We start from the raw sequence: 15,817 nt of genomic DNA, 5'->3' as shown, positions 1-15,817 counted from the left end.
ATGATGCATCACTACAATTTGCGACCTGAACTAAATTTGCAATCTGCTAGATGTCCCCAACCCTACTGTACACACCGGTGGCAGGGACTACTTTGGTTTAGCTGAAGATATTCATTGGAAATTCTTTTTTTTTTTTTTTCCATTGGAAATTCTTTGTGTCTGTTTCTAACTCACCTTTTGGAGAAAGGCCAGTAAGGAGAGGAGAAGGGGGTTAGTTTTCGAAGGTGATACAAGTGTGCTTTTATTTACTATTGTTTTTGTTTTCAAGCCTGGTTTTTATTATTTATTTTATTATTTATTTATTTTTACAAGCTATAAAAAATAGACTGCCTGCAAGCACTAAGACCATTTACAATGTGCATAAGATTCTGTGCATGAATTTGTATAAAACTGTATGAGTATTTCTGTGTGCATAATACAGAAACATTAGTTTTAAAAGAAGCTAAGAGCTTATGGAACAAAGGATAGCAATGAGAATGAGACTAGCTTAGGCGTGGAGCTGTGTCAAACGATTGTCTGAAACACAATGACAATCTATTTTTCTTTTTTTAATTGGAGTTCAATTTGCCAACATATAGCATATCAAGCCCGGTTTTTAAACGTCTGGGAGGTTGAGGGGATAATAGAGGTTGGTGAGAGAGGAGGTTTGGGGGGAGGAGGAAGCCAGCAGGTGGCGCTTGTCTCCTCCACCAGATCAGCACATTTGACTCCGCCTAGAATCCTGCAGGAAGGAAGGGCCACCGTGCATGCAGTCAACGCAAGTGACACACATCAGGTCACACCTCAGTGCCCAGGACATGAAGTCACACTTCCAGCCTGTTGCCCAGGCCATCAGCATCTTTCTGCACCACCGTCTGGGAGCCCGGCTCACCCACCTGCAGGGCTGTAGGATTTTCCCACATGCATCCTCCTGTCTCCCAGCCAAGCCCCCTGGAGTGACCCTGGTGACAGTCACCTCGCAAATGAAGGCCCTGGAGAGCTGGAGCTGCGACTTCAGAGCGAGCAGTGGGGTTTTCTCAGTCCTCAGCTGGTGGGCCCTTTGCTGCCCGTGCTGTGCCAGCCTCTGTCTGGGCAGACCGGGAACTTGCTTTCGCGTCGGTCCCCAGGTCCTTTGGGGGGCAAGCCTCAGCCGCACGGGGACACCGTGCCGGGCTCTGGGCGCAGGCCCAACCTGTGCTGAGTCACCGGCTAGTCGGGGTCACCGGTTTCCTTACCTCGTCTGCACCATGCAACCTGGGGCCCGGGAGGATGGATCCCGTCCAGCACGAGAACCACCCTCATTTACAAAGTCCTTCCTTTCCGTGTCCGTCCCCTCGGCCCTCCCATCGCTCAGAAAACCTTCCACCCGACTCTGCCTTGGTCTCTTTGCCCCCGGGGTCGGGCCCAGGACTATCGGGGACGAGGGCAGCCCTACAGGTGCGAGGGTTACAATCCGCATCCAGCTCCGCCTCTGGCTGCACGGGTGTGACCTTAGACCAAACAACAAATAAGTAAAATAAAATATATTTTTTTAAAAAAAATCTAACTTCCTCTGTAGTCTGGGGGAACCACTTTTCCTCCCACGGACTCCCTGGAATTAATGAGATGATGAACGTAGACTGCTTAGGCCGCCTTGAGTGCTCGCAGGCACCCACATGCGGGGGTGGGGTGGGGGCGGTGGGGGGGGGTGGGGGGGGGGTGGGGGGGGTGGGGTCTGACCCCACCGTGAAGAACGACGGCCTCTTGGGGGGGGGTAGGTGTGCGGGTCAAAGAGCCAGAGTCGTTCGCAGAATTGAGATAACCCGTCACCTCCTCGTGATGTCACTGCACTGGAACCCCCGAGGTCTGCAGCCTCGCCGGCGTCTTCTCGGAGCCCCTAGAAGCCCTCGGCCCCCGTTCTCCCCCCTACCCCCCGCCCCCCGGTACGCTGAGCAGCAAGAGGGAACCCAGAAGCGTGCGGCGCGGAGGGGAAGGTGACCCGGGGGCGGAGCCGGGGGGCGGAGCGGGGCTGGACTGACAGCTCGCAGCAGCAGGAGGAGCAGCGCGCGGCGGCGGGAGGAGGGCGCGGGGGCGGGGCCGGACTGACAGCTCGCAGCAGGAGGAGCAGCGCGGGGGCGGGGCGTGGGCGGGGCGTGGGGCGGAGCCGGGGGCGGGGCGGGGCTGGACTGACAGCTCGCCGCAGCAGGAGGAGCAGCGCGCGGCGGCGGGAGGAGGGCGCGGGGGCGGGGCGTGGGCGGAGCCTGGGGCGGGGCGTGGCTGGACTGACAGCTTGGAGCAGCAGAAGCGCGCGGGGGCGGGGCGTGGGCGGAGCCTGGGGCCGGCGTGGGCGTGGCGTGGCTGGACTGACAGCTCGCAGCAGCAGCAGGAGCCGCGCGGGGGAGCGGCGGGGGCGGAGCCTGGGGCGGGCGGGGGCGGGGCGGGGCTGGACTGACAGCTCGCAGCAGCGGGAGGAGGGCGCGGGGGCGGGGCGGGGGCGGAGCCTGGGGCGGGCGGGGGCGTGGCGTGGCTGGACTGACAGCTCGCAGCCGCAGCCGGAGCCACGCGGGGGCGGGGCGGGGGCGGAGCCTGGGGCGGGCGGGGGCGGGGCGGGGCTGGACTGACAGCTCGCAGCAGGAGGAGCCGCGCGCGGCGGCGGGAGGAGGGCGCAGGCCGGGCGGAGACACATGCGCGCTGCCGGCCGCCGCCGCCGCCGCCGCCGCAGTCCTCGGCTTCCCGGGGACAGGAAGCCTCGGAGCCCGAGCCCGCCGAGCCCGCCGCCCCCGCCGCCCCGCGGCCCGCGCGCCCGCCGCCCCGCCCTCCGGTCCGGCAGGATCCCTCGCCGCGGGGCCCTGCGGGGGCCCGGCCCGCACCGCAGCCTCCGGGTCCCGGGGCCCGGCTGCGACCCCCCCGCAGCAGCGGCGGGGCGGGGTGGGGGGGCCCGCGGGAAGATGGCGACGCCGGGGAGCGAACCCCAGGCTTTCGTCCCTGCCCTGTCCGCCGCTGCGCTGCACCCTCAGCATCACGCCCACCAGCAGCACCAGCACCAGCACCAGCAGCACCACGGAGGCACCGCCGCGGGCAGCGGGGTCGCGGGCGGCGGCGGCGGCGGCGGCGGCGGCGGCTTCAACCTGCCCTTGAACCGGGGGCTGGAGCGCGCGCTGGAGGAAGCGGCCAATTCCGGGGGGCTGAACCTCAGCGCCCGGAAACTGAAGGAATTTCCCAGGACCGCGGCCCCGGGGCACGACCTCTCGGACACGGTGCAGGCAGGTGAGGAGGGCCGAGCGGTGGCCGGCGGTCGCGCCCTCGCCCGGGGGGGTCGGGGGCGCGCGTGGGCGCGGGGAGGCGGCGGCGCAGCGCGCGGGGGGCTGGGGTGCGGCGTCCGCGGGCGCGCGGGCCTCGGGGTCCCCCCCCCCCACCGCGGCGGCCCGGGCCGGGCCTGAGGCTTCCGACCCCGCGAGCCCGGGGTTCGCGCCAGGCGTCGCCCGCCGGGACGGGGACACCCAGACAAAGGGGGCGCCCCCGGGGCCGACCCCGAGGGCAGCGGGCGGTGCAGCCGGGGCCCCGCGACCTCCGGGGCGGCGGGCGGCGGGCGGCGGGCGGCGGGCGGGGGCCGGGCTTCCTCTTCCTTCCAGCCAGCCCGGGGCGCAGCCCCCCCCCCCCAACCCCAACCCCAACCCCTACCCCGGGCCCGGCTCCCGCGTCCGTCCTGCGCCCGACGCCCCCGAGGGCTCGGTGACCCGATCCTTGCGGGGGCGGCGGGAGGGGACGGCTCGGGGCAGTAAAGGCAAAGCCATTAAAGTGAGCCGGTTCTGCTGCGTGAGCCCGGCAAGTTGCGACTCGCGCCCGGGAGCGCGGCTCCCGAGTCCTGCCCTGCGTTGCCCTGTTCCCGAGACGTCTGCTCGCTCCCGAGGGCTGGGGCTGCAGCAGGGGACCTCTGCACGGGAAGGAGGGGCTGGGGCCTTGGGACCCCTGCAGGACGTGCCTGCGGTTCAGCTCCCCACCCCCACCCCAGCAGCTCCCCACCCCAGCAGCTCCCCCCCCACCCCATCAGCTCCCCACCCCAGCAGCTCCCCCACCCTCCCCCACCCCCCACCTCATCAGCTCCCCCACCCCCCTATCTCATGAGCTCCCCCACCCCCTACCCCATCAGCTCCCCCACCCCCACCCCATCAGCTCCCCACCCCATCAGCTCCCCCACCCCCACCCCATCAGCTCCCCACCCCATCAGCTCCCCCACCCCCACCCCATCAGCTCCCCACCCCATCAGCTCCCCACCCCATCAGCTCCCCCCCACCCCATCAGCTCCCCCCCACCCCATCAGCACTCCCCCCCCCCCCCCCCCCCCCCCCCCGCCCCCGGGGAGGGTTGGCAGCTCGGGGAGGGCGCCCAGCCTTTCCCCACACACAGTGGGTGTCCTGCTTTGGGAACCACTGCCCAGACCTCCTGGCTGTCATCACCTCCCGGGCTCAGATGGCTGAGTGGCTAAAGTCTCAGCTCCAGAGCTCCCAGTTTGGAGAAGTAGGGGTGGGGGTGGGGGTGGGGGTGGGGAAGGGAGCAAGGCTTTTTTGGAGCTAGGTCTCCAGTGCTTTTTGTTTCCCACTTCAATCCGGTAAACATTTATGGAGCGACCTAATGAGTATTTGAAAAGAGTTCCAAGTTCACTGGAGGCAAAAAAGGGCTTCTCCAGGGTCATTAAACTTTGCGACTTGTTTGAGGGAGCATCAGGCATCGCCGAAAAAGAGGGAGTTTCCAGAGTTGAGCTCTCAGCAGCTGGGGAGTCTCTTCCTTAGGACCTCTTAGTTACATTTTCTCAAGGGGAAGTTATTCCAAGAATTGCCTGAATCATTAACTTAAAAAAAATCTGTTGTTAAGTCCTGGTTCCCGTTTGCCCTAGAATATACCAGGGAGTCTGGAAGGATTGAATATGACTGCAGAAAAGCTGGCATGACCAGTAATATGTGTTTGCACCGTCTGCAGGGGGGTTTGAAGGTTGTGTGTCCACTTCAGTTGTGCAGATGTTTATTCCCAAAGTTGAGTGAACTTGGTGTGTCTGCCGTGTCAGCATTTCTTTGAGACACGTGCTTTTAAAAGCAGGGACCACCTTTTCCAGCTAGGACATTGCCGTGTGAGATACATGCCCAGCAGCGTCCTCATTCTCCTCTCTTGCTCCCTTGTGGTGGTGGACGTCAGTGGTGAGTTTGGCCAGATTGTAATTACAGCCCTCCCTTGCACACGTTTAATGTTCAGAAAATTCTAGCTAGTTAACACTCAACTTAACATTAATTTCCCAACAACAGCAGCAACAACAACAGAAAGCAATGTGAGTTTTGGGATGGGGCATGTCAGCAAAGTTGGTAGCAGTTTGGGACAACCTGGAAAAGGTAAAGCGTGTTCAAGGTAACCAGCTATTTCATGTGAAATGTGAGCGCCCCGACGTGTTCAGGGGTTGCTTCCTCAAAACATCTTTGCCTCAGGTCAAACGCTGGCTATAGACCAAATGTAGTCTGCCCTTTTTGTTCTTTTTTTTTTTTTTTTTTAAGGATTTTATTTATTTACTCATGAGAGACACAGAGAGAGAGAGAGAAAGAGGCAGAGACACAGGCAGATGGAGAAGCAGGCTCGATTGTGGGACTCGATCCCGGGTCTCCAGGATCACACCCTGGGCCAAAGGCAGCACTAAACCGCTGGGCCACTGGGGCTACCCTTTATTTTTTTTTTTTTTAAGATTTTATTTATTTATTCATGATAGACATAGAGAGAGAGAGAGCGCGAGCAAGCGAGAGGCAGAGACACAGGCAGAGGGAGAAGCAGGCTCCATGCAAGGAGCCCGACACGGGACTTGATCCTGGGACTCCAGGATCACGCCCTGGGCCAAAGGCAGGCGCCAAACTGCTGAGCCACCCAGGGATCCCCCTCTGCCCTTTGTTCTAAAGAAATATTTGCTGCTCACTGTTCTTTATTTGGAAGAGCAAAAATGAAAATAAAGCAAGAGTTAAAATCACCCCCAGTTTGCGCAGCGTTGACATTTCCTGCAGGTCAAGAGTTCTAGCAGGGCGTGAGTGGTAAGACGTACACTGAAGGTTGTGGTTTCTGCAAACGCAGAAACAGGCCGAGGGCCGCTCCGTAGATGTCTAAGCTCTGTCACCAGAGGCATACATAATTTTCACAGGAAAACAACTCTCAGGCCCTCCCTTTGGGCCTATTGCGTTGCTCATATTTGAGTCAAAACGATGTTGTTGTCGGGGTGCAGTCTTTCTCGCAGGTGAGCAGGGGAAAGAAAGGCCGACCCGTGCAGGTGTGGTGGCACAGGTGACGCTGGCTGAACGGGAGAAGCGTGAACAAGAGAGCCACGCTTAGCCCTTGGTGTGGGCACCGTGCGGCGTGCCAGGTATTTTATCTGCATTATCCCGCCCCGTCCTCCCCGGCAGCCCATTCGTATCCTCATTTACGGTTGGGGACATGGCAGTTGAGAGAGGTCAGGTCCTATGTATGCTCAAGACGTACCCCTGCTTAGATGGTGGGCTAGTGATTGGCCCCGGAGTTTCACTTTGGCTTCTATGTTCTTGACCATTTTCCTGTGAAGCAGAGAAGGCGTGGAGAGGAGCAGGATCGGGGAGGGTGTTTGGAGGCTCATTCAGCCAACATCCGCTCCACGAGGACCTGCCAAGTCCTGCCGAGCGCCAGGCACTGTGCAAGGCACCGGGGGTGCAGCAGTGACCATCAGAGGACCCCTGTACCCCTGCGTATGGAGTTCCCATTCTGTTTGGAGACGGATGGGGAGAGAAATGAGGACACTGATTTTGCAGAATGAGTTGGAAGATTTACAATATAAATATAACATCTTTGTTTTAGAAAAACAAGATGCAGCCCCGATTTCAGGTAACTCAAGGTGGCTTGTAACAATGAGAGCACAAAGGACGACTAGTGATAAATATAAACCGAAGTGCAAAATTCGTCTTGATAAAAAGAAGTACATGGACACGTGCATCAGGAAAGCAAACTTTTTTTTTTCCTCGTGCTGACTTACTGCGTCATTTTGGGAAGAAGTTGAAGGTGGTGTGGGATATGACTGAGATAAAGCAAACTGATAAGAGGAGTAAGGGAAGTGTCTCAGATTGATTGTAGGAGGTGCTAGGAAAAAACAAGAAAACGAAGCCCTTGGACTTGATGGGTAGACAGTTGGTGAAAACCGGTCTCCTTGAGGAGAGGGTGGAGGGGCACTTGGGTGGCCCAGTTAGTTAAGCGTGTGACTTCAGCTCAGGTCATGATCTCAGGGTCCTGGGATTGAGTCTCACATCAGGCTCCCTGCTCAGCGGGGAGTCTGTTTGTCCCTCGGCCCCTCTCCTGGCTTGTTCTCTCTCTCTCTCTCTCTCTCATAAATAAAATCTCCAAAAAAAAAAAAAAAAAGGGAGAGGCTAGAATATATCATGGCGCTATGTTTTTGAGGTGGCTGCAAGCAGGAAAGATTATGGGAAATGAAGAGCCTACTCGGGCCGGAATATAGAAGTCTGGCATAAAAAATGCTCACTTTGGTCCCATATGTGTATGTGCCTGTGTAGAATGTATAGGACACTGCAAGGTGAAGATAAAGTAGGAATGCACGAGAAGGTAATAGTTCAGGGAGTCACAGGAGCCTCAAAGCAGGTCAAGGGGAGATGCTGAATAATACAGATACTGTCCGTGAAATTCAGAAGAAAAGGTCTTTGCAATTAAGCTGTTTAGGAAAGACTTTCACAGCATAGGTGGGGGGTGGGGGTGGAGGGGGTCAGATCTTATAGGATGGATTAGTTCTGGAAAGAAGTGCCCAGGAACTTCTGTGCTTGGCAAGATGTTTCCGAGATGGGGAGTGAGAACCTGAAGGCCTGAGATGTGTAAATACAACAGAAGGAGAGGGGCACTGGGGTGGCTCAGCCCGTTGAAGCGCCTGCCTTCAGCTCAGGTCATGATCTCCAGGTCCTGAGATCGAGTCCCACATCGGGCTCCCTGCTCCGCAGGGGTGTCTGCTTCTCCCTCTCCCTCTGCTTCTGCACCTGCTCGTGCCCTCGCTCTCTCATGATAAATACATAAATAAAAATAACTAACTAACTAACTAACTAAATAAATAAATAAATAAACAAAATCTTTAAATGATGAAACCGAAAGAGAGGGCATTTAAGCCTGTGCATCTCTCTGGTCATCTCCTCCGGGCCCACTCTCACCATGTAATGATGTCACAGAGAGCAAGGCTCTTAGGACCTTTTATTTGAGGACTCTGGAGATGGTGGCCGAGGCCTGGGATTTGTCAGCCTGTGGGACTAACACCCTAGTGTGTCTGAGCTCTCTCTTTTAAGCGTCTATGCAGATTCAAAGACTCTTTGAGATTTGTGGGTGGGCTGCCCTGCTGAGTGCGGGCCTCCCCACCCCACTCCCATACTGTAGCAGCTGAGTCCTTGGGATACTAGCGCTCTCTAGTCGTCAGAATTCATACAGGACTTGATAAAGCAATCTGTGTATTCTCAGAAACATGTGCTGCTCCATAAATTTGGCCACAGAGATGATTCATTACTAACGTGACGAAACGCTTGACATCACGTGGCTTCTTAAAACTCGTGTTCTTTTATAGTTAGGTGTAGTTTCAGATGATTTTTCTGCTGTTGAATTAAATTTGTTCATTATTGCTGTAACATTCATCGTGGTCGTCACTATCGGACACGTGTCCGTATGTATTACGTGTATCTTAAATACTTTTCCGTTCATAAATCATCAGTCACAGCCTTGCCTTCTGTATTATTATTATTATTATTATTTTTTCCTCCTGTTGATCAGTTCCTTCCTTGTTAAGGTGCAGATGACTTCTAATGGTGAAAGCTTTCAGGGCATCTAAAACTCCATTTACGTGGTGGCTCAGGATCAAGTCCAGATGCGCTCTTCTGTGTGACTGCGTATGGCCGAAACAGTCTCCCCAAACACACTGCTATTCTCAGCGCTTGCATTATAGGCCACTCTTCATTGAAGGGGCAGGAACACACTAATCAAGTTTCTAGAATAATAGCATACAATTATAGGCCACAAAACCTCGGGGAATTTTTGGTCTGTCCCGGTTTATAAAGAAACAGCCCAGGGTTTGGCCTTCATCATCGAAATGACTCTACTCGATAGTTGGTCAGTCGCTGTGACATCTTATTTGATTTGGTGAGTGTAGGTCATTAGGCCAAAATTTGGCACACCCCACTATTTAGTTATTTTTAAGATTTTATTTACTTATTCATGAGAGACACACAGAGAGAAGCAGAGACACAGGCGGAGGGAGAAGCAGGCTCCCTGTGAAGACGGACAGACGCTCAACCACTGAGCCACCCAGCTGTCCTACAGCCCTGCCCCCCGTTTAAAATTTACTTAAATTATTAACTAAAACTTTTTTTTTTTTTTGAGTTCCATTTCAAACTTAAATTTTTTCGTGCCTTGGTTTGGTAAATTCTTTGGTGGTAAGCACTTAAAGGGTAGATACCTTCTGGAGTCTGTGTTAATGTTTATCAGCTCAGAGGTCAATTTTCTTTGACTCTTGTTCTGATGTGTATAGACTTTTTCTGTCCTGTTACTCAACTTCATCATTGCTTGTTTATTTTATTTATTTTTTTTTCATTGCTTGTTTTTAAGCTTGGGTTTTTTCCCCCTCTTTGTATGTATTTTTCTCTTTTTCCCTTTATTATCTATAAAAATATACATAAGTACAAAAATATGCAAAATACAGGAATATACATAAAAGTATAGTTAGGTAGGTGGATAGGTAGATGATGGATGTTTTGTGTTCATAGGGGCAGCATTGACTCGTTTCATCTCTCTCCACAGTCACCCCACACCCCCAGGAACGTACAGATTATGTTTTCCCAGAGACTTGGTAATATAAATGAAAGAAATGCGATTAACTCTATCTCAGGTGGCTGCGGGTTCATCAGGCCACAAAACTTGAACTCTTGTCTAAGCCTCATAAAAACCTGTTTGTGACACTACTTTCCAGATAGGGTTTAGTTTCTTGGAAAATTAGTCCTCTGCCTTAGAGAGACATCAGGGGAAACTACCCTGGGCTTAGTTCTCTGGGAATGCTACCAATTTGTGAACTCTCGCGGTGATTGAGTCAGTTGTTGGGATTAGGGTAATTTGGTGTTAATTGCAGAGATTACATCAAATTATAGTACATAATCTATCATAAAAGGTTTAAGGATATAAAGCACAAAACTGACCGTATTTACATATTTTATGCCTTTATTTGCACGTAACCTATAGGAAGCCTAGAGGCTTCTATTATTGATAACTCCTGGTTTTTGTTGCTGTTGTTGCATGAAAATTAATTCTAGAATTTGCAGTTACTGTGATATTTCAGATAGGTTTTTATATATATATATATATGATGTAGATTGTTTAACCAAAAGAAGAAAAAAAAAAAAGAAAAGCAAGCAAGCAAAAAAAAAACAAAAAACAAAAACAAAAAAAACAAAAAAAAAAGGACAGGATTCCAAGTAAGCCTTAGTTCAGGAAAACTAGGTCTACCCCTTAGAGGCAGGCCGAAGCACGCCTGTGTTTTCTTCATCTTAATTTAGGAGTTCAGTAGTATTGCTTCCATATACTGTAGTAAGAAGTCATGCATTTGGAAACCATCTGTTCCCACAAAGTAATTCAAAAATAAAGTGAGATTGTTTACATGAACAGAAAGTTGACAAACTGTGAGAATTTGGCTTCTCTTGCTTACTCCGGCAATGCAATAGCAGGGAAATGCCTTTCTAATCAGATTGCTGTCTGTGTTCATAGTTTTTTCCCCCAAACATATCCCCCTTTTCCCGGCCACAGAGGAGGATTAGGTGGGGTGGAGGTAGTGGTGAAAAACCCCCCGAATTACAGCCCAACGAGGTTTGATTTCCATAACAGAAATGTTTTCTGTTTTTGCAGGATGGGAAGTTATTGCTCCTCTTAATATGCTGCTGGGTTACCGTTCCTGAAACTCTTCCGGGACATTTTTGTCACCAGCATCAGGCTCTATGGGTTTGGGGTCTTCGTTGATGTTTGCTTCACTTCCCTGAGCTGTGTTTCCTCTGTCGTTTTGCCAGAGAGGAGGCCCCGAGACCTTGAGAGATCAGTAGGGCCCAGGGAGTCTTGAGTCCCCTCTTCGCTGTGTCCCCGAATGGGCACAAAGGGACCCCATCTCAGCCTTTTGAATCCTCTGGTTTCTTCTGTGGCCCTGCTTTCGACAGCGGAGCCCTGCAGGGCAAGATCTGGCGTTGGGCACACGATGTGTCCCTCTGTTACTCCCTCGTGCTCTTGGGGTCGATGCCGCCCAGTGGCATCGGCCCGTCCGGCCTGGTTCTGTCGGCCCCGCTCTGATGCGACCCGGTATGTCCACAGGCCATGGTGACACGTCCAAAGAAGGGTGTCAGCCGCAGGCTGTCGGGCCTGGCTTTCCTGTGCGTCGCCTTCCTTTCTCTTTTCGGGCTCATGTCCCTTGCCCCCCCCCCCCCCCACCACCCTGTAGGAGGCCCCTTCCCGGTCCTGCTGCAAACACACAGCCCCCCGCCGCCCTCCGGGGGCCCAGGCCTGACTCCCGCACGGCCTCGAGGCACCTTTGCTGTGCTTCTGATGGCACTTCAGGTCAGTTAGGAGGGTCTTCCTTCTCTGGTGCTGCCTCTGCTGCCCCGAAGGTGTGGCCAGGCGGGGTTTCTGCCCTTGTAGACGCGCCCACACCCGTGCACTGCCGTCTGCCCGTCCTGCTCACGGCCCATTCGGGCCCCGGCTTGCGCCCCATCGCCTCGGCTCTGAGCAGACGGGCCCCGAGCAAGCGGTGGGTGCCTACAGGGTACGAGTCATAGGTGCTCAGGAGGGTGATTGTGAAGACAGCGACTGTAACGACGCCAGAGCAGCATCCGGGGCTCTCCCCGGGCCCGTGTGGCGCCCCAGGCCCTACGTGCGCACCCCGGGTTCCGGATGCCTAGTAGAAGTATCGCCTCATTTACTTCTTGCCAGGTGTTCTAACCATGGTAGGAACTCCCCAGCCCCCCCACTCTTCCAGCTGCTGCTTGGGTTCCACCCAACCTCCTGACACCTCTGGTCCCAGTTCACCCGCTTCCGAAATGCCTTTCCTGACTCCTGCGGCCTGAAGACGGAGGAAGCATCCATTGGCGTCCCTCCTTCATTGCAGGACTGAGGACCCGAGGCCCGAGAGCTGATGCCATCTGACGGACGTCACACAGCAGGGTGGCGGGTCGGGTCCCGAGCCAGAGTCTCACAGCCTCACGCGGGCGGCTGTTTCTGTGGAGCCCAGAGCCCCCCCAACCCGGAGCCTGGATGGAAGACCTCCCTCCCTCCCTCCCTAGGCCTCAGGTCACGCTCTCCCAGGCAGCCCTGTGGCTGGTCCCCAAAAGAACACGTCCTGTGAAACCTTTAACAATCGCATACGGTCTAAGGCCGGGGAGTGTAAGATAGAAAACCAACAACGGTCACAGGTTAAACGTGTTAGCGCAGGACTTTACTGCGTGTGGTTTGAGGGACGTGCGCGGGCCCCGGGTAGACTGGGTCCCGAGTGCTGGGGGCGGCGTGGCGGGCGGCCCTGGCCTACACGCTGGAGTCCCACCGCCGGCTTTCGCTGCCGTGTTTTTCTTGAAATACGTTTTCCTTTGGAAATAAAGCAGTAAGTGGTGGTTTGGTTCTCCCGCCAGCCCGCTGTTGAACCCTGGCAGAGCCGGGCCTCGTATTAATGGTGGTTTCTTATGGTTTCCGTGGAAAAAAATGCAGCCTTCAGCTGTAACATGAAATTGTGAATCTGGAGGTCTTGGGGGAGGGCTTCCCTCCCCGCCTCCCCGCCTCTGGGGCCCCTGGCCAGCGGGCGTCCCTTCCCACTGGGACGGGGAGCGGGGGTCGGCGAGGGTCACAGGTGGGCTCAGGGACTCGCGGAGGCCTCCCGGCCCGGCTGAGGGAGCCAGGCGAGGGACTGAAACCCTTCTCCATGTAATTTTTATTTTTATTTTTTTAATATTTATTTATTTATTTTTAAAGACTTACTTATTTATTCATTCAGAGAGAGAGAGAGGCAGAGACCCAGGCAGAGGGAGAAGCAGGCTCCATGCAGGGAGCCCGATGTAGGACTCGATCCCGGGACTCCAGGACCACACCCTGGGCTGCAGGCGGTGCTAAACTGCCGAGCCACCCGGGCTGCCCTGTGTGTAATTTTTAAATGCTTTAAATATCACCTCCTCAGTTTATTACTCTTAGAATTTGAAGCAAGTTCCTGAATCTCACGCAGCTTCAGGTTCGTCATTTGTTAGACGTGAAAATGCTCTTTACCCTCAGGGCCGTGGCGGTTCCCGAGGGAAGGTGCAGGACCCAGAGCTGAGCTCGGGTCTGGCGAACAGTGAGGGACCGTAGGTACCGCCTGGCCTCGGGGTCCCCTACGATGATGTCATGGTTTCCTTCGGTAAAATGAATCGTGGGAAGCTGTGGCACAGGATTAGAGCATCGTGCCGTGACTGGTGTCCCTGGTCTTAGTCTGGGCTCCACCGGGAGGGGACTGGAACTTCACCTCCCTGTACCTCAGGTCCCTCAGCAAGAAATGGGGAATAATCATCAGAGGATTGTTGCGAGGAGTAAACGAATATCCGTGGAAAGTGCTTAGTTCAATGCCTGGCGTTGACCTTGCCCATGATTATTTATACTCCATTATCTTTAGACAAGGGATTCAGTCATCTAAAGCACACAAAGACTAAATTCCTGGAAGTGTGGCGACATCGTGAAGTGACTTGAATACCCAGAAAGCTTGAGCCTCCACGCTTTCGCCATGTGCCAGCCTCACTGATACTCTGGGACAGTCTTCGGAAGACGGTGGAGTAGGTGGTATTTGTTATTCTGGCTCTAAATAGTCCGAGCTAAATTACACGTGAGGAAGCCCCGCCTTTCCCTGGGTTGTGTTGCTAGTGGGTGGGTTGAGCCAGGACCAGGTCTTCTGAGTTTTTATGTCCTTTCCATTCGGTCTTTGATATAACTGTGTTCTTAGGTCTGATTTGATCTTACCAGGTCAGAGAAATCCCGAGGGGGGACAGGCTGATGAGAAGAATGAGTTCAGGATGCTCCCAGCGAAGGATGGGGGACCCTATTTCGGTGCCACGCTACGGTATTGAGGCCAAGAGTCTAGGGACCAAGGCTTGTTTTCGGCCTCAGGGTGAGAAGGGTGGGAAATTGAGAGGGAGGCCTCAGGTTTGTCATTTGTTAGACGTGAAAATGCTCTTTATTCCTTACTATGAGAAACGAATACAAGACCCATTGGGTGAGTGAGCATGTAGTTGTTTACTTTCTAGAACATTCTCTTTGTAGTACAAGTATTTATATTCTGTAAATTGTTTTATTAAGTAATAATCATTGATTTGATTTCTGAAAATGTATTTTATTTTGCGTACAGATCCTCCAATACATTAATTAATTGCTTTCGCAATCTTACAAATGAGATTGAACAGCAGCCCATTTTGGCTAAAATGGCAGCACGGCTTATGGCTAAGTAACCAAAATTTTTTGTGTTGATGCAAATTGATCCAATTCAAAGGAATCTGATTGTGCAATTGAAGGCAGATAGATACCTCTTTGTGCAGTTCCCTTGGAGGTGTGGATGATAATCTCTGTCTGCATGCAATTTTAGGCAATTATGCTTTTTTTTTTTCTTTCCTGGTCTTTAGAAAGCCTGGATAAATCAAAGTTAATTTTAGTTGTACCAGTCATTCCCGTAGTTATAGTCTTGCAATAAATTCTAGCTGTGGTTTGTTCAGATATTTACAAGTAATGCTTTCTTGTATCTGTGCAGCACTTTAAAGGGCACTGTGCTGTGACTTTATGAGAGCTAATGTGCTAAGCCTGATCTGTTTTATGAAATTCAGCTGGTGGCTGTAAAGACTTGCTTTTGCTCCCCTTCTACCCCCAAAGTCCTTGATATGTTAATGAAGACTTGGTCTCTCAATATGAAATTTGCACAGTGGGAGTTCTGAGGTAATATGCCCTGATAGAGCCCCAAATGTCTGCCCCTTAGAGAGTGAGGGACAAAGATAGGATAACCCAGCTAAGTGCTTGCATAATCAGGCAGCCTGGGTCTTTTCTAAAGTGGTTTCTTAGTTTCAGTGTCTCCGACCCCTTCTCTCCTCTGGCAGCCGGGCAGCCTTGTTTGTAATCTCTTAATACCACACGGTAGATTGGGTTGATGAGCCCCATCGGTTTTGGATGAAAGACCTCAGCTTTCAAACATATCTTGTGACATGCAACACTCTTTCATTTTTTTGGAGAGAACATTTGGTCACTGTGGACATCACGAGATGTGCTCTTAGAGGATGATCGTAAGTAGCACCATGCTAAGTCCAGTCTGGTTTATACCTCTTGCCCTGGCTTGATGAACCATATAGCAGCTCCTGATTTGTATGATAAATCATATGGTCGCTCCACTCGCGTGAAACCACAGACACCATCTTTTAAGAATAAACTCAAATGGAGACGAACGAGGTAACTTGCACATCACCCTGCCCACCCCCACCTCCCACCCCCCACCCCACCCCCCGCCAGTTAGTATCAGATCAGGTCTAGAATCAGAAGAGCTTATCCTGGCCATCTCTGTCTACTTCCCATACTGCTGTCCTTTGAAGGAATGGCACTGCTAGGCGAGTTTCTCTTTTTAACACTCACACCAAGAAACCCTTGCAGGAAGGTGTTTGGCATTCGTTGTTAGTTTTCATGGACCAAATGCAGTAGTCATTTAAAAATTTGGAAGTAGAGCCTAGAAAGGAGCCTATGCAAACTGTAGGCATGATTTGAATGATGATAGTAACACAGACGTGGAAAGCAGACAGGAAGCGGGGACGGGAGG

At 53.3% G+C, this 15,817-nt stretch overlaps 1 protein-coding gene and 1 long non-coding RNA gene across 6 annotated transcripts in view; one reads left to right on the top strand and one right to left on the bottom strand.

The window, feature by feature from the left end:
- Positions 1-254: 254 nt before the first annotated feature.
- On the bottom strand, positions 255-1,907 carry LOC119865121. Of its 2 annotated transcripts, XR_005375979.1 has the most exons (3): positions 1,789-1,907; positions 876-1,469; positions 255-721 (listed from the first exon to the last, which is right to left on the bottom strand). It is a non-coding gene; the product is annotated as an uncharacterized LOC119865121 (long non-coding RNA). The 2 variants fall into 2 exon arrangements; XR_005375977.1 differs by having other exon boundaries at positions 255-1,469.
- Positions 1,908-2,754: 847 nt separating this feature from the next.
- Positions 2,755-15,817, top strand: part of LRCH1 (leucine rich repeats and calponin homology domain containing 1) — a 206,114-nt gene continuing 193,051 nt past the window's right edge. For all 4 annotated transcript variants that reach the window (XM_038569532.1, XM_038569531.1, XM_038569530.1 and 1 more), the window contains exon 1: positions 2,755-3,225. In XM_038569532.1, coding sequence (XP_038425460.1) covers positions 2,907-3,225 — 319 coding nt within the window. In that variant the 5' untranslated portion in view covers positions 2,755-2,906. The remainder of the gene's footprint in view (positions 3,226-15,817) is intronic.

Source organism: Canis lupus, chromosome 22 (assembly GCF_011100685.1).
Source record: "Canis lupus familiaris isolate Mischka breed German Shepherd chromosome 22, alternate assembly UU_Cfam_GSD_1.0, whole genome shotgun sequence".
NCBI classification, from domain to species: Eukaryota; Metazoa; Chordata; class Mammalia; order Carnivora; family Canidae; genus Canis; species Canis lupus.
The sequence above is the reverse complement of the archived record's forward strand: the minus strand, read 5'-3'. Positions and strand labels throughout refer to the sequence as shown.